Source organism: Nicotiana attenuata, unplaced genomic scaffold, assembly GCF_001879085.1.
Source record: "Nicotiana attenuata strain UT unplaced genomic scaffold, NIATTr2, whole genome shotgun sequence".
Lineage (NCBI taxonomy): Eukaryota > Viridiplantae > Streptophyta > Magnoliopsida > Solanales > Solanaceae > Nicotiana > Nicotiana attenuata.
In genome coordinates, this window is record NW_017671086.1 from 190,505 (window position 1) to 215,054 (window position 24,550).

The following is a 24,550-nucleotide window of genomic DNA, read 5'->3' on the forward strand; positions in this document are numbered from 1 at the left end:
CATTAATGGCGGTAAATATTCCCGCTTTAAAGAAATCCACTTCCCAAATATTCAATTGATGAATAAATGGCAAGTGGGGGGACTATCTGTATTGGGTAAAACTGAGTTTAAGATGACATGTCATGACACGTAGGCAGGTCAAAGAATGATGATTAGCAAAAAGGCACGAGTTGCAACAGATACGGGCGGAAGCACAAGAAGAGGCACGAGCAAATATTCAAAAGACTCGATGATCGTACCTGTTTAAGTCTAAAAGCTGAGAAGAATGAACCCGACAGCACAGGAGAGCCCAGATACAGTATTTAATAAGCATTAAATACTGAAAACGTTAGAGAACCTGTATTAAATTACAATGATTATGTAACGTAGCATTTAAAGCCTTTAATCGTCCATAATGACCTTATTATGACATAGACAAAACGTATAACTTAAAAATAGCTATAAAAGGGAGAAGACTGATCATTTGTAGGGACACGGAAAAAATCAACTGAATATATTGGATTACTTTAGTTTCTGCTATCTATTTGTTATCAAAATCAATTTCTTTTATTCATTTTTGATTATCAGTAACCCGAGTTCTTCTAAAAATAAAGCTTTGACTGAAATTCCATTTTTTGGTTAATCACTTCCTTTTCTTGGATAGAGTTCTCTTCATGTAAAGAATCCTGCTCCTATCAATTATGCAACATTTTCATTCAGGGAATATCAGATATAACCACTTATACTTATCCCTTTAACGTACATGACTTTTGCTTGATTCTGTCCGTCACTTATGTACACTGTGCATGGATATCCTGATTCATGCATGTGTTCTTTTGTCAATCATCAAAACCAAAATTGTTCGGGGCAACATGAGAGACAAAGAAAGAAAAGCAAGAGTTGATACAAACCGTACACGTGTACACACGCGATCTTCCAGCAATCTTTACATTCTCACCGTTCTCGTAGACACTCATTTCAGCAACTTATATTTCTTTTAGTTTTTTTTTTGATTGTTAAAAAATTTAGTATATTATCTTCTTGCTCAGTAATTATTAATTAAATTTTCCATATTTTTTTTAACAAAACAATTTCGTACTTTATGTAACATAACCCACTATCATATGATCAGATAAATGAATAAAGAAAAGGAAAAGATCATTTGTTAGTTTGGTACATTCAATCAAGAAAAGAGAAAAAATAGTACTATACTTGATTTTAAACGGTCAAGAAGTAATAATGTGTCGTCCTTTCCAGAGCTAAAGTCAGAATTTGAAGTTTATGACGTTTGAATTTACCATTAAAATCATAGCTCATTTTAGTTGCTGAGTTTACAGTTAAATATTTATACATATTTAGTGACATCCTGATACAAATATATAATCTAACCAAGACCTATTGGATTAACGTGAAACCTTATCTACTTCTCTAACTCACCTCTGATCCTTCCTAGAGATAAGCCTTTATAAAATCACATACCAACCTCTCACATACCAAAATATATTTAGCTCCCTATCTCACTCTCTGTCAAAAATAGATCTGTCTTTTAAAATGGCAAAATCCATGCGCTTTTTTGCCACTTTGTTACTTCTAGCAATGCTTGTCATGGCTACTGGTTCGTCTTCTTCTTCCTTATCAAACTTGTTACCTATTTTTTTTAAAACGTTATTCGATGTTTAAATCAATTAGCTTGACTCCTTTCTCGCTGGATAAGTCCGTTGAATGGATAAAACAATTTCTACCAAAAGATTCTTTATTCACATGGCTTCGAGACTTCTCATAATAAAAAGTAAAATAATTGTTTGTATTGTGATTCCATATTACTAAGTAGTAATTGTTGGGTTTTGGATGTGTTTAATTAATATATTAAATACTTAAAAGAGGGTGAATGGGAAATGGAGGGAAATAAAATTTTTGAGTGAAATTTTAAGTTCCCCCCTTGGCAAATGGGCATTGTCCCATATTGGAAGAGGAAGAGGTTTTTTCTGGGTATATAAGCAATTGCTCTTCTTCTAGCTCTTAAAGAGTTGAGAAGAAGGCAAGCCTCGCGCCGTCGTCGTCGCTCGCTCGGCTCGGCTTCGGCTTCGGCTTCAATTTTCCCTCTTTATTATTGAGTAAATGGCCATTTATGTAATGGCATTTATGCTGTGGGCGTTTTGCATAAACAGCCATTCTGAAGAGTTGCACCCTCTTCAGATTTCAGCCTAACTTTGGCTATAAATACAACACTATTCTGCTCAGAATTTCACTACGATTTTCTGAGTTTCTTCTCCTTCTTCTGCATACTTTTAGCATCAAACAAAGCAAAAAGTAAGTGTGATTTGCTACCGAACTTTGTGTTCGCTAAAACACTGGGGTTTGAAGTACCACTACACCAGTGTGTAATTCGTTCTATCCTGGGAGGAAATAATCCATAACCTTGGGTACTAGGAGGGGATTAAATTCCTTAAGGAAACACTGTGAATTCAGTGGGCTCGAATTGGTTTTATGTCATTTCTGTTTATGTTCATTTCTGTTTATACTCATTTATATTTCCAGAATTATTTTACAAATACAGTTTACTAACAAGCTTAAGGAATTTAATTTGATTTCTGTATTTGTACTTACTGTTTCTGGAAGAGTAAAACCTTTGTGGTTTTGTACTCTATTAAAATCTACGTGATTTTAACGTTTCTGTCATTCTTTTACAGAAATGACTAATGAAAATGAGAACCAAGCTGTTCCAATGGTGACTGCCAATGCCTCAACAAGTCGAACGACACCGGCAGCATTGGCACCGGCGGAGAAACCCGGAAAATTTTTCGGGATTGATTTCAAGTGCTGGCAGCAAAAGATGTTCTTCTATTTGACTACTCTAAGTCTCCAGAAGTTCATCAAGGAAGATGTTCCTGTGCTGTCCGACGAAACTCCAGAAAGTGAACGCTTTCTCGTGATTGAGGCGACGAAACTCAAATTAATATTGATGTTGAAAGTAGTAATCTTGGTATTTTTACTAATAGAAATTTCATTGAAGGTCTTGTTATCAATGAAGCATTTCAAGTAGCAGCGATGATTGAGAAGTTGCCTCCTTTGTGGAAGGACTTCAAAAACTACTTGAAACACAAACGCAAGGAGATGTCCCTTGAAGATCTCATTGTTCGGTTGAGAATCGAAGAGGACAACAAAGCTGCTGAAAAGAGAGGCCGTGGAAACTCAACAATAATGGGAGCAAATATTGTTGAAGAGAATAAAAAGAGGAAGAAGGCTTCTGGATCGAAATACAACCCAAGCAAGAAGCGGTTCAGTGGAAACTGCTACAACTGTGGAAAAACTGGACACAAATCTATGGAGTGTCGTGCTCCAAAGAAAGACAAGAAGAAGGGTCAAGCAAACATGGTTAAAAAGCGTGATGATGTTGATGATTTATGTGCCATGCTTTCCGAATGCAACTTGGTGGGCAATCCTAAAGAGTGGTGGATTGATTCTGGAGCCACTCGCCATGTTTGTGCTGTTAGAGAAGCTTTTGCTTCTTATGCTCCTGTTGGACCCGATGAGACGATTTCTATGGGAAATGCTTCAAAGGCGAAGATTGAAGGATGTGGGAAGATATTTCTCAAAATGACTTCCGGCAAAGTGGTGACTTTGAACAACGTCCTTCATGTTCCCGAGATTAGGAAGAATTTAGTCTCTACTGGACTTCTTGTTAAGAATGGTTTTAAATGTGTTTTTGTTTCCGATAAGGTTGTAATAAGTAAGAATGAAATATTTGTAGGAAAAGGTTACCTAGCAAGGATTTAAAACAAGTTCAGGAAAAAGCAATATGTAAAATTAAAAAATTCTTACCGTGAGTTTTCACTTTCCAACCAAATCGTTGGGAAAGAGTCTTCCAAGATCTACCCTCCATTGGGCAGTGTTCACCAGTTTTCCTACCCAAACATGGAAATTGGGAACATCGCCACAAATCTCCATGGTTTGCTGGAAAATAAAAAGGAAAATTAGAATAAATAATCATCAAAAATTGAAGGGGAAAAAGTACGGAAAAATTACTCACGTGCAAAATTCCACCTCTCGGGGAAGGGAACATTTCCATCACCTACCCAAACCAACAGTGCGGAGGGCAGCAACAAACCTGGCATTACTAGCCACGGTCTCTGTCATCCTCTGGACTAACCAGAACTCTTTTGCTCCTTGCTACTAGAGTGAAAACACCATTGCGAAAAAGTCTAGGGGAGTAAAGATGAATTAGATGGGAGAAAGTAAAAGGCACATCAGCCATATTGGTCAAATGCCTCAAACAGGCAACCACCCTCCACACTATAGGGCCAATCTGACATAAACATACGTCGAAAAAACGACAGAATTCTAGGATGACAGGGTCAATAGCAGGTTTGAATCCTAGGCTGAAAGGATATGTATAAAAAAAGGAAAATCCTATCAAATAAGAGGTGATTCTTTGGTTCGCATTAGGAATTATGATGGGGAAGTCATGACTCCAATGGCAGTCTTTACAAGCTAAAGAAATCAGACCTTCAGTGATCTGAGTTGGGTAAATATCAGCATGATCTAAAGAAGATACTTGATTTCTAAGAGACTCTCTATCATTATAGAAAGATAGTTCCGCGGGAACTATCTCCTCTACTAGAGGTTCATGAAGAGGCTCAGAGGATTCCTTACTTCTAGAGGAAGATATATGTGAAAGAGAACCTCTGGTTCTAGAAGAAGGGCCAGAACTGGATGAAGGGAGAGAAGAACCATGTATGGATGAAGACCCTAAATTACGTAGTCTACCTCATCCTCTTCTACTCCTATTAGGGACAAGAGAAAAGTTATCAACTATGGGGACTCTCCTAGGGTTAGGGTTTGGTAAAGCCATGCAGTACGAGGAGGTAAAGAACAAGAATTGAATATTCTAAGAGTTTTACGAGGAAGATGAGAAAAAGAATGAATATTCTGAAAGCTTTATGAGGGAAAAGACAAAGGCGAAAAACTAAATTTTATACTAGGAAGCAACCGTCAAAGGAAAAGGTACAATGATGGAAAGGTCATAATGAGAACCGTCGCTTCGTGATTAGTGAAGCCGTAAAAAAGCCTTAAAAGGCGCTGCAAAGTTGCAAAGCCAATAAAAGGGCGCCACGTGTATAGCATTAAATGGGAAGTGACAATTGAAGCATCGATTTCTAACATAGCATTAATGGCGGTAAATATTTCCCGCTTTAAAGAAATCCACTTCCCAAATATTCAATTGATGAATAAATGGCAAGTGGGGGACTATCTGTATTGGGTAAAACTGAGTTTAAGATGACATGTCATGACACGTAGGCAGGTCAAAGATGATGCATTAGCAAAAAGGCAGACGAGTTGCAACAGATACGGCGGAAGCACAAGAAGAGGCACGAGCAAATATTCAAAAGACTCGATAGTATCGTACCTGTTTAAGTTCTAAAAGCTGAGGAAGAATGAACCCGACAGCACAGGAGAGCCCAGAATACAGTATTTAATAAGCATTTAATACTGAAACGTTAGAGAACCTGTATTAAATTTACAATGATTATGTAACGTAGCATTTAAAGCCTTTAATCGTCCATAATGACCTTATTATGACATAGACCAAAACGATATAACTTAAAAATAGCTAAAAAGGGAGAAGACTGATCATTTGTAGGGACACGGAAAAAATCAACTAATATATTGGATTACTTTAGTTTCTGCTATCTAATTTGTTATCAAAATTCAATTTCTTTTATTCATTTTGATTATCAGTAACCCGAGGTTCTTCTAAAAATAAAGCTTTTGACTGAATTCCATTTTTTTGTTAATCACTTCCTTTTCTTGGATAGAGTTCTCTTCATGTAAAGAATCCTGCTCCTATCAATTATGCAACATTTTCATTCAGGGAATATCAGATACTAACCACTAATACTTATCCCTTTAACGTACATGACTTTTGCTTGATTCGTCCGTCACTTATGTACACTGTGCACTGGATATCCTGATTCATGCATGTGTTCTTTTGTCAATCATCAAAACCAAAATTGTTCGGGGCAAACATGAGAGACAAAGAAAGAAAGCAAGAGTTGATACAAACCGTACACGTGTACACACGCGATTCTCCAGCAATCTTTACATTTCTCACCGTTCTCGTAGACACTCATTTCAGCAAACTTATATTTTCTTTTAGTTTTTTTTTTTGTATTGTTAAAATTTAGTATATTATCTTCTTGCTCAGTAATTATTAATTAAATTTTCCATATTTTTTTAACAAAACAATTTCGTACTTTATGAACATAACCCACTATCATATGATCAGATAAATGAATAAAGAAAAGGAAAAGATCATTTGTTAGTTTGGTACATTCAATCAAGAAAAAGAGAAAAAATAGTACTATACTGATTTTAAACGGTCAAAAGTAATAATGTGTCGTCCTTTCCAGAGCTAAAGTCAAAAATTATTTCTTGGGCCCTTTCCAAAGAAATACGAGAAGCCACGACCGCCTCGGCACTAATCCCTCGAACTGCAAATCCTGATAAAANNAAGAAGACTTGGGAGTTGCTTAGATTTAAGTTCTAGGGGAATTAAAGATACCCATTAAGACTTCTCAAGGTCTAGCATTGTCACAATCTCATTATATTAAGACAGTACTTGAAAAATTCAAGCACTTGGGCTTTAAAATTGCAAAGACTCCAATTGATGTGAATCTTGCATTAGCAAAGAACAAAGGCCAGAGCATATCACAATTGGATTATGCTCGTGTGTTGGGTTGCTTAATGTACATCATGAATTGTACACGACCAGATATAGCTTGTGCTATAAGTAAATTGAGTCGATATACGAGCAATCCAGGCCAATCTCATTGGATGGCCATGAAACGAGTTTTGGGGTATTTAGTACATACCCAGGACTTTGCTTTGCACTACAATAAATATCCTGCGGTCATTGAGGGATACTGTGATGCAAATTGGATCACCGGATCAACTGATTCCAAGTCCACAAGTGGATATGTATTCACTATTGGTGGAGGAGCGGTATCTTGGAAGTCATCCAGACAAACTTGTATTGCCCGCTCTACAATGGAGGCTGAGTTCATAGCCTTGGATAAAGCCGGTGAAGAAGCTGAATGGCTCCGAAATTTCTTGGAAGATATTCCATTTTGGCCCAAACCGTTGGCACCAATATGCATACATTGTGATAGTCAAGCGGCAATTGGAAGGGCTGAGAGCGTTATGTATAACGGTAAGTCTCGCCATATATGACGAAGACATAAAACCGTTAGACAATTACTCTCTAGAGGAATTATCACGATTGACTATGTAAAGTCAAGTGATAATGTGTCGGATCCACTTACAAAAGGCCTAACTAGAGAGGTAGTTGAGAAGTCATCAAGGGGAATGGGACTGTGGCCGAGAACAAGTCATAGTGGCGGTAACTCTACCTAGAAGACTGGAGATCCCAAGATCTAGGTTCTAGGAGATCAAACAAAGTCATTTATTACTGTTCAACATTGTCAACTAAACTTTTGGTCCATTCTCGTGATGAGACAATGTTCAGTACCAAGGATAAAGCAGTAAGGTTTTTTAATGATTTCTAAATTTGATACGGGGTATATCAAATAGTGTATCTACGGGATGACAGGTTTAGGAATCACCTATGTAAGTGTGAAGTGTTAGCCGCTTCAAGGAGAACATTGTAAGGCCAGTTCTCTATGCACTTATGAAACCAGACGGTGTTCATGGCTGAAAAGAACACAACAATGAGAACCAAAGACGGTTAAGGGTTGGTTGTGTGACTTGTGGTTGTCTAGGTATACACTAAAGTTCGACGGTTCAAAGATATCAAATCTACCTATTGATCGAGTATATCCGACATAAGTTCACTACGGAAAGTTCAAAGGGAAACCTACTTATCCAGATGCAATTAATCCTTACTTGCGAATCACACAGTTTTTCATGCATTCTTCCGTGATATAGCCATTCCCCATTCATGTGGGGGATTGTTGGATTTTGGATGTGTTTAATTAATATATTAAATACTTAAAACAGGGTGAATGGGAAATGGAGGGAAATAAAATTTTTGAGTGAAATTTTAAGTTCCCCCCCTTGGCAAATGGGCATTGTCCCATATTGGAAGAGGAAGAGGTTTTTTATGGGTATATAAGCAATTGCTCTTCTTCTAGCTCTTAAAGAGTTGAGAAGAAGGCAAGCCTCGCGCCGTCGTCGTCGTCGCTCGCTCGGCTCGGCTTCGGCTTCGGCTACGGCTTCGGCTTCGGATTCGGATTCGGATTTGGATTTGGTGAAATGATCGATTGATTGATTAACTTTTTGGACCAAATTTATTTGTTAATAGTAAAATATTAACAGAAATGTTATTAAATATTTGTTTTAATAACAAAATTTTAATATTAAATATTAATATTAAATCCAATCCGTTTTTCTGTTTTGGTAACAGAAAAGTAACTACCCTCTTCAATTTTCCCTCTTTATTTTCCCTCTTTATTATTGAGTAAATGGCCATTTATGTAATGGCATTTATGCTGTGGGCGTTTTGCATAAACAGCCATTCTGAAGAGTTGCACCCTCTTCAGATTTCAGCCTAACTTTGGCTATAAATACAACACTATTCTGCTCAGAATTTCACTACGATTTTCTGAGTTTCTTCTCCTTCTTCTGCATACTTTTAGCATCAAACAAAGCAAAAAGTAAGTGTGATTTGCTACCGAACTTTGTGTTCGCTAAAACACTGGGGTTTGAAGTACCACTACACCAGTGTGTAATTCGTTCTATCCTGGGAGGAAATAATCCATAAACTTGGGTACTAGGAGGGGATTAAATTCCTTAAGGAAACACTGTGAATTCAGTGGATTCGAATTGGTTTTATGTCATTTCTGTTTATGTTCATTTCTGTTTATACTCATTTATATTTTCAGAATTATTTTACAAATACAGTTTACTAACAGTAATTATACTACTACTTAAAACCAAAAAGAAAAGAAAAATTATACTACTACTACTAATAATAATTACTTTATGTTTTCTAAGCAGGGGAACATTTTATAAATACTCCCTCCCTTCATTTTATGTGTCTATCTAGAGGACTTTTAATTAGTAGGATTTTAAATTAGACGTGTGTATAATGTATTAAAAATACCCTTTAAATTTTATATTCTTATACACATCATATAATTTCCCATAAAGGGATGTCATTTACGGTAAATCGGAATTACCTTTTATCAAACGTGCATGTATGAACTTAAGTAGTAATTACTAACGTTAAGGTGTTTTTACGTACAAAGATGGGACCAATGACAATTGCAGAGGCAAGACATTGCGAATCTCAGAGCCAACGTTTCAGGGGACCATGTGTTAGGGAGAAGAACTGTACCGCCGTCTGTGAGACGGAAGGATTTTCCGGTGGCGACTGCCGTGGACTCCACCGCCGTTGTTTCTGTACTAGACCATGCTAAGAATGTTATTATCTATCTCTTATATGTGTAAAGATTTTAATTTGAGAAACTCGTTAATAATCACTATGATTGTTCAAGGATTAACGTGCTAGTTTTATTACTAAACTAGTTGTGATCTTTGATCGTAAGCAATTATGGTGGTCGATTGGGTAGTGCGGTTTGTGATTTATGTGATGTAATTTTTGTATTCTGCAACGTTATGGATAAAATATCTTCTTTCCTCTAATTTCTTGTGTATAGTGTGTGGTGTTTGTTTGACCAAAATTTAGATCTAGGTTTAAACAATTAGATATTCTTAAAAAGGTAGGGTTAATCTTAGCTAACGATAATATTCACTAGATTATTTAACTAATACCGTGACAAAATGCTACAAGATCTGCGGTAGCAGAGATGAATATATAATATTGAGCAACACTTAATGGCATAAATTGGAAGTAAATAACATTGAATAGCAACAAATGACGTATAATCGCATATTAGGCAAATAAAAGTAACAGATATGACTGAAAGGGGGGATGGAATCGAATAATGTTACTTCTGACAATGATAAATGACTGATAAGCCTTTTAATATTCGGATTCTCTTTGGATCGTGGGGAAAAGACTAGACAGGGTTCTCAAGAAAAATATGCCTTTTGTATATATTAGTAAAGCAAGAATCTCTAGAGAATGTCAAAGTGTTCTTGTACAATTGAATCTTCAATCCCCTTCTATAACTGGGTCTCTTTCTATTTATAAGGGGATATGTGCCAAAAAACCCTAACAGTAGAAATTCTGAGAATATTGCTGGAATTCTCGTTAAAATCTTATCCCTAAAACTAGTCGTTATTGCTCCGTTAGATGAGAGTGTTCGTCCTCGACCTCGGTCTCCCTTGACTCCTCGACCTTGCCTTCAGTATTTGTTGAACTCATGCCAATGGTACGTCTCCGTGGTGGAGCATGATCGTCTCCGTGGTCGAGCTCTCCGAACAGATAATATGGGTCGTGGTCGTTGTAACGAGCAGGCAACGTGGCTCTCTGTGGGATGCGTATTTCAAATCCCTTAAATTTTTCCGGTAATTTGTTGGAAATGTCTGGTTCAAGAGAGAGAGTGATGTCATGACATCATATGTCATGTTGATACTTGTTCCCGATGCATAACGTCGATTCGCGCGTGACATTTGATTGGATCTGCCGTTTCAATTCCGGTGCCAATTATAATGAGCCGTTTCAGGTTTGATCCCCATTATGACAGACCATTTCAAGTTTGGTGCCTCTATCTCTATAAATAGGGATGGCCAAACCTAATTTTGAAACTTTTATTCTTCCAAACTTTGAGACTTCAAACTTCCTCTCAGGACTTCTCCTCTCTGCTTCATTGTTCTATACCGCATCCCAAACTTTCTTCCCAGTATTCTTCTTCACTTTTTCATAAACATGTCGCATTTACCATATGATGTTGGTGAAGGGAGTCACGTCGTTCCGTTGGTAGTGGTGTTCCCTGCTCACAGGGAGAATATAGCTGCCACCGTGGAGGATGAAACTTTTCCATCGGTGGAGGAGATCATCCCCCGCAACCCTGAAGCCAGATCCGATTTCCAACGATTGCCGGACGTGGTGCTTGGAAAATTCCTGTCGACAATGGCGCCCAAACAGTTGGCTAAATTTAAAGCCAAGTTCGGCTTCCCCAACCATATCGAACTGATCCCTATTGAGGGGGACGAAGTACATGTTCAACGCCCCGGGTACTGCGCTCTATACACTTGCACGTTCACTATCGATTACTCATTTCCTCTTCTTTCGCTAGTGGAGGAGTTTTTTCCCCACTATGGCATCTGCCCCGCTCAGCTCGCCCCTTACGTTTACAAGGTCATCAAGATGTTGACCAAATTTTCTGATCTTGCCCGGGGTCGAGATAATAGTGCGGCATATAGTGCACTTATTCACCCCTAGCTTCTATAGGGGTCGATGCTGAACCTTCGCCACCGAGGAGGCAAATGCTTGGTGGTGAAGATGGACGACAAGGCAGTCGCCAATTCTGGCTTGATTTCTTTTATGTCAGGACCGAGGACATCGTGACTAACGTCGACGGCTTTCCCGAAGTTTGGAATCATATACGTAAGTGTCCAGTTTTCTTGTTTTACCTTTTGCATCTCTCTGCCTATTCGGGCTAGTTAAGTTAGTCTTCCTTCCTTGCAGCCAAAATCTATCCTCCTCCTCTAGCTGTACACATCGCAGACTGGGTCGGGCAGATTGTCCCCCATGCTGTATGGATTCGTGACTGGCCGAGCTTCTTTAAAAAGTTCAGGCCGGCTCTCCCCTCCACAAGTAGCTTCTCTTTTTGGCCATGATTGTTGCGTCTCTTCGTTGTATGTTGGCTTGCTTTGTTAACTTTTATGTTTTTTCTTTTCCCAGGTCCATTTAGGGGGTCTTCTAGAAGGTATCAGGCACCTATTCCCTCTTTTAGGAGAAGGGCTGCTATGCCTTCGGTTTTTGTCCCCGTCGTGGCAGCCGAACCTTCTATGCCTGCCACGGTCCTGGCTGCTGTGGCCCAAGAATCTGCCCCCGTCCCGCCTGCCACTTCTGCTCCTCAACTATTTTCGCCGATTAATGAGGACGACGAAGTCTCCCCTAGTGATGGGGATATAAGGCCTCGCAAGAGGAGAACCTTGGATGCCGAAGAAGAAATCCCTGTTGCCATTGACTCGATAGAGGATGACTTGGTTCTTAGAGAAACGGCGACGACTCATATTGAAGAAGATGATGGGGCGAGCACCGAAGCCCCCCAATTTGAAGAGGTGGCCGTGGACGTGCTGGTGTATACCGCGGGGAGACGGCCATGGTGGGGTCACTTGATGTCGGCCCCACACTTTCGAGACAAGGGGGTGCTTCATCCTCTAGGGCGGAAATGGATGTCTCTTCGTCAGCCGGTGATAGAGGAAAAGCCGTCGCTGAAGAGGACTTCGGATCTGATTTTGCTTGGACCTGGACGAGCTGAGAATGATCGACGAAGGCTCACCCAACTCGAGGTAAGGATGGAGGGGAGTTCTAGGACCATCACGATCCTATTGGATTGTGATTTGCTTGTACCGAGGAGGTAGTCCCTGCTCTAGATCCTCTCTGTTCCAAAGCCGAGGGTGAGACCCTGAAGAAGATAATGAAGAATATTGTCGATCTCGCTCTCAAGGTAAGTACGACTGTTATCCGCCCTTCTCCTTATTCCTTAGCTTCTTTATAGGTTCTAACTTCTTTTCTTTGTTTGCAGACGGACATTCTAGAAATTGAGAGTGCTCGGAGAGAGAAGAGATGTAAAGAAATTTATGTGAAGCTGAAAGGAAACTATACAGCATGCTATGGGAAGTACTGGGAGCTTTGAGAGCAGCTTCGTGAGAGAGGCGACGTGATGGCCTTAAGAGAATATTTGAAGAAGAAAGACGAGGAGCTGATAGAGGCTGTGGAAACGTTCAGCGTCATCGAGGGAACATTGAAGGCCAAGGAAGAGGATCTTGAGCTCAGTAAGTGCGTGGAGGCCCAATTTAGCGACCTTCAAGCTCATGTAGTCCAGCTGCAAGTCTCGTTAGACGAGTGCTAATTTCAGATGGAGGCTCTCAGGGGTGAGATTGCCGAGAAACATGAAGAGCTCGATTAGGCGGTGTTTGCTCGGTTGGATGCTCGGAGGAAGGTGGAGATTCTCCAGCTTGCGAACAGAACCCTTCGTTCTGAGTGGGAGAAATGACCTGTCAACGGCAAGGGCTAAGGAGGACCGGCTTGAGGAGAGGATCGCGGAAATGGACAAGGAAAACTTCTAGCTTTATGATCGAGTTGCCGCTATGGAGGCCAAGAAAACCCAACTCCTTGCGCGGCCTTCTTCGCCTAATGATTCTGATTTCCCCAACGTCCCTTGGGAGTTGTATGAAATCCATGTTGAAGCCCGACTGGATGTGTTCCCTGACTTGCATGCAACAGGCGCCGTTTCTAAGGGAGCTTTTAAGGATGCTCAGGTCAAGGATCGTGAGGATCGGCTTGCTTGTGGCTATGATCCTGCTACGCCTCAGCCTGGTGAGGAGGATGAGGAAGAGGGCATAAATCGGCTCGAGGACGATGCCTGGTATGACCCCGTTTACCCTCAAGGTGAGGACGGAGAGGATGTTGGAGGCCGAGATGGTGATGGTGTCGACGATCAGGGTGACGTTGTTGAAAGCCGAGATGACGACGATGTTGAGGGCCATGATAGCGATGGCCAGTAGTTTTCTTTTAACTTTTTCTATGTATTTTTTTGGCGTCTTCGAGCTTCTTTGTGAACAACGCTTTATCTAAGTATGAATATCAAACTTGTTCTTGTACCTTTTTTCAGTCCTGCAGTTTGTTGATGCACTTGTATGTTTTTGCTTTTGTTGTTTGCATGTTTCACCTTTTGTCCTTTTTATTATTGTCACCTTCAATCTGATTGTAGACTTTGATTCGAATAGCCATGGGCCATATCGGTCCTTTGTTTATATAGTTTAAGTAAGTTTCTTAGTTGGGATATGGCCGAGGGCCGATAGGTGTTGTTCGACCTTGGTCGAACTTAGCTTTTCGTGAAGTCGTGGCCAAGGGCCGATAGTTGTCTGTTTGATCTTGGTCGAACTTACCCTTTCATTAAGTCGTGGCCGAGGGCCATTAGGTGTTGTTCGAGCTTGGTCGAAGTGATTGCGGCCGAGGGCTGGTAGGTGTTGTTTTGAGCTTGGTCGAACTTAACCTTTCATTAATTCTTGGCCGAGGGCCTGTAGGTGTTTGTTCAAGCTTGGTCGAACTTAACCTTTTATTAAGTCATGTCCGAGGGCCAGTAGGTATTGTTCGAGCTTGGTCGAACTTAAACCATTCATTAAGTTGCAGCCGAGGGCCGGTAGGTGTTGTTCGAGCTTGGTCGAACTTAACCTTTAGTTAAGTTGCGGCTAAGGGCCGTTAGAGCAGTTTTGATAAGTGTGAATTTCTATTACTTTAGCGTTGTTGCTCCCATTACATAATTGAATAAAGTTACAAATTTTTGTCATTGGCTGGCGTTCCAATTCCAGTCCCAGTATATCTAGTCCCTTCATTGTTCAACTTGGAGAATCTTGAGGAGTCAAGCAATGAAAAAGAAATCAGTCTGTTCTTCGTACACTCTGACTCGAAGTGTCCCTATCATCACCTCATTAAAACCTCCTTGAGAAAACCCTAATGGGACAAAAATCAAGTGAGGGGAAAAAGGGTACGATTGGGGGGGCACTTCTCATTTTCTAGAAGTTGAAGTATTTGAGGTGGCTGATATTCTAATTGTTTGGTAGTTGTTTTCCTTCCATTGTCTCTAGTTGGAATGATCCCTTGTTTGCTTTGCCTATAATTCTGTATGGTTCGTCCCAGTTGGTTCCCAATTGGCCTTCTCGTGGATCTCTGTTTGCTTTGGTTTTAACTTTGAGTACGTAGTTCCCGATCTTGAGTGGTCGGACCTTTGCCTTTTTGTTGTAGTAACATTTTTTCCTGTTGTTTTAGGGAGACCATCCTTATGTATGCCATATCTCTTCATTCGTCGACTTCGTCGAGCTCTTGTCTCCTTCTCTCTTTGTTGCCGGTGTTGCTTTCATAAGAGTACCTCAGCTGGGCTTTCCAACCTCGACTGGTATAACTACTTCTGTTCCATAGACCAGGGAGTAGGGCGTCTCTCCTGTGCTTGTCTTCGGGTGTTTTTGTGCACCCATAATACTTCTGGGAGTATCCCTCGCCATAGTCCCTTGGCTTCTTCAAGTTTCTTCTTCAAGATGTTTAAAATGGACTTATTATAGGATTCTGCCTGCCCGTTGCCCGCTGGTTGATAAGGAGTTGAAAGTATCTTCTTAATGTGACATTTCTCAAAGAATTTGGTGGTTTTCTTTCCCGTGCATTGGGGCCCGTGTCGCAGCTTATTTCTTTGGGTAGGCTAAATTAGCAGATGATGTTTTTCCATATGAAGGCAATTACCTCTTGTTCGCACACTTGGGCAAACGGTTCTACTTCTACCCATTTAGAGAAATAATCAGTTAAAACTAAATGAAATCGTACATTACCTTGCCCCGATGGGAATGGGCCCACGATGTCCATTCCCCACTTGATAAATGGCCACGAAGAGGTAACTGAGTGAAGGTGTTCGCCAGCTTGGTGGATTATTGGGGCGTATTTCTGACATTGCTCATAATTCTTCATGAATTCTGAGGCGTCTTTCTTCATTGTGGGCCGGTAGTGTCCGGCCCGTGTGAGGCACCTGACGAGTACTTGATCACCAAAATAGCTACCGCAGTGGCCTTCATGGACTTCTTCGAGAACGCGCTGGATTTGATTTGGACCTAAACACTTCGCTAGGGGGCATCATATGTTCTCTTGTATAAATCGTTATGAAGGAGGCTGTATTTGGCCGCTTGCATGCTTAGTTTTTTAGCTTTCTTTTTGTCCATTCGGAGGGTGCCATCCTGCCTGCAAATATGTAATGATACAATTGCGCCAGTCCCAAGTTAAAATTACCAATTTAACCTTGATTTTTGTCTAGTGACGAGTTAAGGTGATGGACTATGCTTTTATCCACGGTCGTTATGCTTTTGGTGATAGCGGCCAACTTGGCAAGGCCATCTGCTTTGACGTTATGAGCTTGCGGGATCTGGTCGAGCTGGCATTTATCAAAATTGGGCAACAACTTACAGATCTCGGCTTGATATTTTTGAAACCTTTGTTCTTTGATTTGGAAAGTCCCTGTAACTTGGTTAACCACGAGCTGAGAATCACAACAGAGTTTCAGCCGCTTCGCCCATATTTGAGTTCTAGCCTCAACCCTATGATTACGGCCTCATACTCGGCCTTGTTGTTAGTCATATCTGGGCATCTTATGGACTAGAAAATTACTTCGCCGGTAGGGACCTCGAGTACGAGTACCAGTCCGGATCCGGAAGCATTGGATACGCCGTCGGTGTACATGACCCATAGTCCTTGTGTTTGAAGAGAATCTTGAGTGGCTTTCTTCTCGTCATCGAGAATTACTTTTGCGCTAAAGTCTGCGATGAGGTCGGCGAGCACTTGCGACTTTATTGTTGTTCGAGGTTGGTATGTGATGTCGTGCTCACTTAGATCGATGGACCTTTTGGCCAACCTCCCTGACAGCTCAGGTTTATGTAAAATGCTTTTTAAAGAGAAAGTAGTAACAACCGAGATAGGATGGCACTGGAAATAGGGTCTAAGATCTCGTGAAGCTATGACCAATGCCAGAGCCGATTTCTCGAGGTGTGGGTATCTCATCGTGACATCGACAAGTGTTTTACTGATGTAATAAATAGGATATTGCATAACTTTGCTTTCTCGAAACAGGACCGCATTTACTTCTACCTCGGAGTCGGCGAGGTATACAAGGAGGTATTCCCTGGGTTCAGGCTTCGAGAGTAAAGGCCTCGATGATAGATACGCCTTCAGTTCTCATAGTGCTTGCACATATTTGGATGTCCACTTGAGACTATTATCCTTTTTGAGTATGCCAAAAAATCTATGCCATCTATCGGATGACCGCGAGATAAATCTCGATAGGGTGGCGATTCGACCAGTCAATCTTTAGACTTGCTTCTTAGTAGTCAACTGCTCATGTATCTCGTCAATAGCCTTGATTTGATCTGGGTTGACCTCAATTCTTCGCTGATACTAAGAAACCCAAAAATTTTCCCGAGGCTACGCCAAATGCGCTTTTCTCGGGGTTTAGTTTCATCTCGTATTGTCTCAGTATATCGAAGGCATCCTTCAAGTGGTTGATGTGGTCTTATTCCCTTACGGATTTAACCAGCATGTCGTTGATATATACCTCCATGGTCTTGCCGAGTTGATCTTTGAACATTTTTGTGACCAACCTCTGATAGGTGGCCCCTGCGTTCTTCAACCCAAACAGCATGACCCTATAACAATATGTTCCTCTATGGGTGATGAACGTGGTTTTCTCTTGGTCCTTTTCTTTCATGAGTATCTGGTTATAACCCTAATACGCATCTAGGAATCTTAGCAGCTCTTGCCTGGCCGTTGCTTCAATGAGTTAGTCGATATGTGGCAATGGGAATGAATCTTTCAGGCACGCTTTATTTAGGTCTGTGAAGTCCACTCACATCCTCCATTTCCCATTTTCCTTTTTGACCATCACCACATTGGCTATCCATTTGGGGTACTTCGACTCCCTGATGGAGCCATTTGCTAATAGCTTCTCTACCTCCTCGTGGACGGCATCGTTGATGGTAGGGTTGAACTTTCATCTAACCTGCTTTATCGGGGGATGGAAGGGTTGGCGTTCAATTTGTGTGTGGCGATCTCTTTGGGGATGCCTGGCATATCTGCATGGCTGAAAGCATACAAATCTACGTTAATTATTAAGAATTGACTAAATCTACCTGGTACTTGGATTTTGCAGCCGATGTAGGCCATTTTGCTGGGGTCGCAATGGTCCAATTGAACGGGGTCGAGGTCCTCTATAGAGTATTCTGCAGCTTCGACCGTTTCGGGGTCCATAATGACTTCCCTAGATTCTTCTTGTGGCGACCTCGACCCTGCAGATTGCTATGCTTTTTTTTCCTTATCTTTATTTTCTTGAGTTGTCGTGCTATTTATGACAAAACGGTAGCATTTCGGGGACATGTGTTGTTCCCCTCATATGCTAAATATTCCCCAAGGTGTTAGGAACTTGATCATTTGGTATAAGCTGGAGGGGACAACTCTCATAGGATGTATCCATGGTCGTCTCACTATGGTGTTGTATGCGGTGGCCTGGTCCATGATGTAGTTATCTATAGTTATGCCACTGGCGAGGACGGGGAGTGTAATTTATCCCGAAGTCCATTCAACTGCATTGATAAAATTGACTAGTGTGATGCAACGTGACACTATCTTATTGTCACGACCCCGATTTTTCTTCATAGGATGTCGTGACGGCACCTAGTCTTTAGGACTACGTAAGCCTAACACTTACAGAAATAATGGCAGAATCTAACCCACAACTATGAATTATGAAATAGAGATTTCTATACAAAGCTTAAAATCTCAAAGTCGGTAGTACAAGTCATAAGCTCTACTGAGTTTGCTAGAAAGTCCCTAAATACAACTATTTCGGAATAGAATAAACAGTACAAGTACAATATCAGAAGGTGACTCCGAGGCTTGCGAACGCGGTGGCAGGTTTACCTTGAGTTTCTACAGCAAGACCTGTACAACTAGCTAGCGATCGACCAACTCCGAAATACCTGGATCTGCACAAAAAATTATGCAAAAGCGTAGAATGAGTACACCACAGCAGTACCCAGTAAGTATCAATACTAACCTCAGTAGAGTAGTGACGAGGGACAGTCAAGACCACTACTGGACTAAACAACCTGAACTAGTATAAATGTAGAACTAACAGGGAGCAATATCTCTATAAATCTAGGCATGATGGCAATAAAAATACAATGCTTGTAAGAGGAAATAAAAGCAACAATTAGCAACGAGACACAACAGGTAATAACACTGTAGAGTAAGCTGAACGCAGTTTAAATCCGCTGACACCAATTAAAGGAAAATAAGTAACAACTCAGTAAGAACAACCCCTTCCACAACAGGTTAATCCAAGAATTTCCACGAGGTACTAGACCTCAAACTCTCAATTCACGGGTCCCAACTCGCGACCCCTAATCACTAGGCATCTTGTGCCCATATTAAAACTTATAACTTCACGGACGACTCACATGCCAAGAGGGTGACAATATCTAATATCCTTACGGACCACTCACGTGCCAACAATAAGAATGACTCATGACTGCACGGACAACTCACATGCCAATAGATTAACTCTCACACAGAAGGCAAGTAGACGGGAGTGCATATAAATGGTCAATAACATCAGGATTCATCTTCTTAAATCGATATCGGGTGATTAATTACGTGTATGCTTGTGCAAGTGTTCTATCACAGTTGAAGCCAACAAGTAAGAGTAGAGACAATGAATGGCACATAAGAACGATCACCACAAAATATACAAGGTAAAACTCAGACAAGGTAGGCACGCCACTACACAAATATCAACAACAACAATGCTCCTAGGTCGTCACAAGTCATCACAAATCATTCCCCAACATAGCCCACCTTGTCTCGCCACGTGCGCAATAAAAGTAAATGCCCGCTTTGTCTCGCCGCACGCGCATAATAATATTCCCACTTTGTCTCGCCACATGCGCAACCCGCATATATAGCTAGCCTTGTCACGCCGCATGTGCAAATATCAATAGTAACAACAGCACGGCAGAAACCTCGTGCAAACACCCGAACAATCCTCCCAATAATATCACGTGTGCCAAAACACAACAGTACAATAAAATGACTTTTACAACATGTTCCCATAAGCCACAACATTTCCTCAAAACAATTTCAATACCACAACCACGCATAGCCCTCGGCTCAACAACACTGAGTACCACAGCAACAACGACAATAACATGAGAATACGACAAGTAAATCAACACAAGAACTTCAGAACACAAACAAACGGAAGAACCAGCTCACAAAGAAAGACTCTATAAGAATAGCTCAACAAGGAAGAGATAATGTGTACAATGATTCAACAAAAATACAATTCGACGATAAGAGATAAATAGCACGAATCAATGATTCCAAATAAGGATAAGTCAACAATGAAAAGGGGTAACAAAACTTTATTTAAGGTTGAGAAATTACGAAAGAGATAACAACAAATTCAATTAAGGGCAAGCAATTTTGGAAGAGATAATAATAATGACTTTAATTAAGGATAAAAAATTACGGAAAAAATAGCATGGCAATAAAAGAGGCACATAAGGGTTCAATTGGCAACGAGGGTAAAACATGAATCAATTACTTCCAAATTAGATACGTAAGGGTAAATTTAGTAAGTGGAGGATTTAACATGACAAAACAACTTCATATCTAATGAACATAAGAACCTAAGGGCCCTAAACGGTCAAATTTCCACAATTAAGCCCGAGTACGTACTCGTCATCTCGCGTACACGGCCTTCACATGACACAATTAGCACAAATGACTCAAATCCTAAGAGGTAGTTCATCCCCCCCCCCCCCCCCCCACAAAGTTAGGCAAGATACTTACCTCAAAGAACCTAGACCGGTACTCTAAATTTAACTCCTCGAGTGAAACAATCTCCAGACGGCTCAAATCTAGCCAAAATAACTTCAAATCATGAATAAAACTCATAGGAAACAATTCCAAAAAATAAATCTTCGATCTTTAATTAAAACTAAAAATTAAGCCCAAAAGTCAACCCCCGGGCCCGCACCTCAAAACCCGATAAAATTCACAAAACCTAAACACCCATTCCGATACGAGTCCAACCAAATAAAATTTATCAAATTTTCGATATCGAAACCCCTTCAAATCCTCATTTTTCATTCCTGAAAGATTTTACAAATTTTTCCAAAATTTCCAAATTAATTCACTAATTAAATGACACAAATAACAGTGGATTCATGAAATATAATAATATTTGGGTAAGGAACACTTACCCCAAAGAATTGCTTGAAAACCCACAAAGAATCTCCTAAAGCCGAGGTCTACAACTCAAAATATGTTTAAAATATCAAACCCTCAACATTAAGATATTCTGCCCAGCCATTTTCACATTTGCGGACAAAGTTGCGCTTCTGCGCTCTCGCTTTTGCGAGAAAAATATCGCATCTGCGGCCTTCAGTTGCCAGCCAAAATTGTGCACCTGCGAGCCAATCTTCGCATGTGCTATTGCGCAGGTGCGATCACCACACCGTAGAAGCGGACAGTCTACTTGAGCCACAAACTCGCATCTGTGATGGGCTCACCGCAGATGCGGCCACACACCTGCGTTCTCAAATCTGCAGAAGTGGAACTCCAGCCTAGGTCCAACAACGCAGAAGCGACTGAATCTTCGCAGAAGAGGCTCTGCTTCTACTCTCCAAAATGCGCAGGTGCGACAAAATAGAACCAGACCTGACCTAAAGAACAAAAATCATCCGAAACTCGTCTGAAACACGCCCGGGGCCTCTAGGACCCCGTTGAAAGATACCAACAAGTTCCATAACCTAAAGCGGACCTGCTCGAGGCCTCAAATCACATCAAACAACATCAAAACTATGAATCGCACCTCAAATCAAGCTTACTTAACTTATGAACTTTCAACTTCTACCACTCGCATCCAAACATATCAAATCAACCCGGAATGACATCAATTTTTGAATGCAAGTTCCAAATGATATAACAGAGCCAATCCAACTCTCAGAATCGAAATCCGAGCCTGAATCAACTAAGTCAACTCCCGGTTAAACATCTCAACCTTCCAAAACTTCAACTTTCCAATTTTCGTCGGAATGCATCAAATTACCCTACGGACCTCAAAATCCAAATCCGGATGCATGCCTAAGTCCAAAATCACCATGCGAAGATATTGGAATCATCAAAATGCCATTTCTGAGTCATCTACATAGAAGTCAAACTCTGATCATCTCTTACCTCTTAAGCTTCTAAAATAAGAATCTTTCTTCCGAATTGATCCTGAATCGTCCAAAAACCGAACTCAACCACACACGGAAGTCATAATACTCAATACGAAGTTGCTCGAAACCTTATGCCACCGAACGGGACACTAATTCTCAAAACCACCGGTCAATTCGTTCATTCTCCCGCTCTTAAACAAACGTTCATCCTCGAACGTGCCAAGAATCATTCCGAAGTCCTCAAATCGCTGAATGTGCTCACCATGCATATACTCGCGGGTGATCCCACGTCACCCCAATCCACATAGGCTTGACAACACCACCTCAACTAAAAATTATTCCTTCCACCCACACTGGTAAAACTTAGAACCAAATTCCTCACCATCTGATTATTTCCAAGAGACCCGATCCTCACATCGGCACACGGTGTCAGCCTCAGCTATCTGCAACAACTCATGCCTACACCTACCAGGTACAACCAAACGACGTAACACATAACACATATGCCTGTATCAATATTTCTTACCACAATAGATGTCCATAATCAAAACCAGCACCGGTAATTAACCTAATATAAGCTAGAACCCAAATCCAAGCCTCTGCAACACCGACAACGAAGCAAGCCACATCTAACACCACATCTAACACCATGACTATTCACTTAAATCAACAAGCCACATCTATCGCCACCTGGGCACACACCTCGTAAGCTAAAATCCAATAAGCACAACGCGAATATGACTGAATATAAAAGGAAACACATGAAAGAACTATCAATCAAGCCCGACAGGCACCACTCCCTATCAGTACTATACTACGAATCAATTTAACAAGGAAAAGTCGAAGTATATGAACAAATCACAAGGATCTCATCCTGATATAACTTCCACCGCGGCACGTAGCCTGGTTCAAAAGTATACACATCATGCCAATCGAAACCTTCCACTAATTCATCTCTGCCAACAAAATCACAACACATACTGAACTCCCCCACTGATAGAGCACCTAAATCATAAGTCGTAACCCATCACCCAGAAATCACATCAAAACTACCAAAATGAGTAACAGAAAGTCGCTTCTAGTCTTGTAGCTCTCAATAATGAATAAAACAAAAATGATAAACATGGGCTACCACTGTAGAATCTCCCAACAGGGGTAAACACATAAGCAAAGTACATAAACACGAAACTTACACATATATGAGGAAAAATAGGAGGACTCACCCCGATAAGCAGAACCAAAACAAAATACGAATGATGCTCCGCTACAACAAATTGGAGTCATACGTGTATGACATCATCTGGTGCAGCAGCCTCAGCCTTGTCGTAGAAAGCACATCAACGAGCCGGACATTCCCCTCTAGGGCGCCCTCTACTCGCCTGACCTGGACCCCAAGCTGGCAGTGTAGGAATATCAGCAATTGGAGCAGAACTCATAGTCTGAATACCCCGTTGTGACACATTTGTCCGGAGTCTGGGAAAATCTCTCACCATGTGGTTGGTATCTCCACACTCAAAGCAACCTCTCTGCTGGCGTGGCTGTGGAAGTTATCCGGTACAGGTACCTGAGACCCTTGGATACCTGAAACACCATGTGAAGCCTGAAGTGCAAACTCAACTGGCTGACCCATAAAATCTCTACCATGTCGTACCCTGCCTCCAATATAGGGACCAGTAGATCCTCCTGGGCTACGAGGCCTCTTAGCCTCCCTGTCCTCTCTCTCCTGACCCTGCATGTCCTATCTCTCCTGGGCCCACATGCCCTCTACTCGGCGAGCAATCTTTACCATCTGCTGAAATGGAACATCTGGCTCTAGCTCTTGAACCATGCTGAACCGGATATCATGACTGAGCCCCTCAATGAACCTACGGACTCGCTCTCTAACTGTAAAAACCAAAGCATGTGCATGTCTGGCAAATCCCTGAATCTAACGGCGTACTGTGACAGTAAGATAGTGCCCTAGGGGAGCTGCTCAAATACCACGCGCCATGTATCCCGAATGGTCCGAGGAATGAACTCTCTCAAGAATATCTCTGAAAACTGAGTCCATGAAAGTGAAGTTGCATCGTCTTGGCTACCCAACTCGTATGCTCGCCACTACTTATATGCCACTCCTTTAAGTTGGAATTTCTTAAAAGTAACCCCAGTCATCTCCACAATACCCATAGTGTAGAGAATGCGGTGGAACTTCTCTAGAAAACCATGTGCATCATCTGATGCCAAACTGCTAAAAGTTGTAGGGTGATACATCTTGAACCTTCCAAGTCTAAAATGTTCTTCCTTAGATGTTGTTGCCCTAATCACGGGCTAAAATGGAACAACAGGCTGTGCAGAAACCTCACTAATGTGATCCCGCTTCTCTGGAGTATGGGCGATGGCAGTCTAAGCTCCACACCCGGTCTGTGAAGTAGCTGGTGCAACCAGAATCAATCCTGCCTGAGCCAATGTGCCAAACATGCTCAGGAACTGTGCTAAATTCTCCTGGAGTCTCGGGTAACATTAGGCACCTCTAGTACCTGCCCCCAACCGGAGCTACTGGCGGCTCCTCAACTATTGCTCTGGTAGGTGCTCTAGCGGCGGCACATGCTCCTCTTCGGCCTCTTCCTCTGCTCTACCCCAACCCCTAGCGACACTAGCTCTAAGGGTAGCGTCATCACTAACT

At 41.3% G+C, this 24,550-nt stretch overlaps 1 protein-coding gene across 1 annotated transcript; it reads left to right on the plus strand.

Moving 5' to 3' along the window:
• The first annotated feature begins 1,442 nt into the window (after positions 1–1,442).
• LOC109205834 (defensin-like protein P322) lies at positions 1,443–9,583 on the plus strand. Its single transcript, XM_019368589.1, has 3 exons — positions 1,443–1,594; positions 1,956–1,957; positions 9,246–9,583. The coding sequence occupies exons 1-3, from the start codon at positions 1,531–1,533 to the stop codon at positions 9,414–9,416; spliced, it is 237 nt and encodes a 78-aa protein (XP_019224134.1). The 5' UTR covers positions 1,443–1,530; the 3' UTR covers positions 9,417–9,583.
• The last annotated feature ends 14,967 nt before the right edge of the window (positions 9,584–24,550 follow it).

Coding starts and splice junctions, on each gene's coding strand:
- LOC109205834 (XM_019368589.1), top strand. CDS start 1,531: ATGGCAAAATCCATGCGCTTTTTTGCCACTTTGTTACTTCTAGCAATG.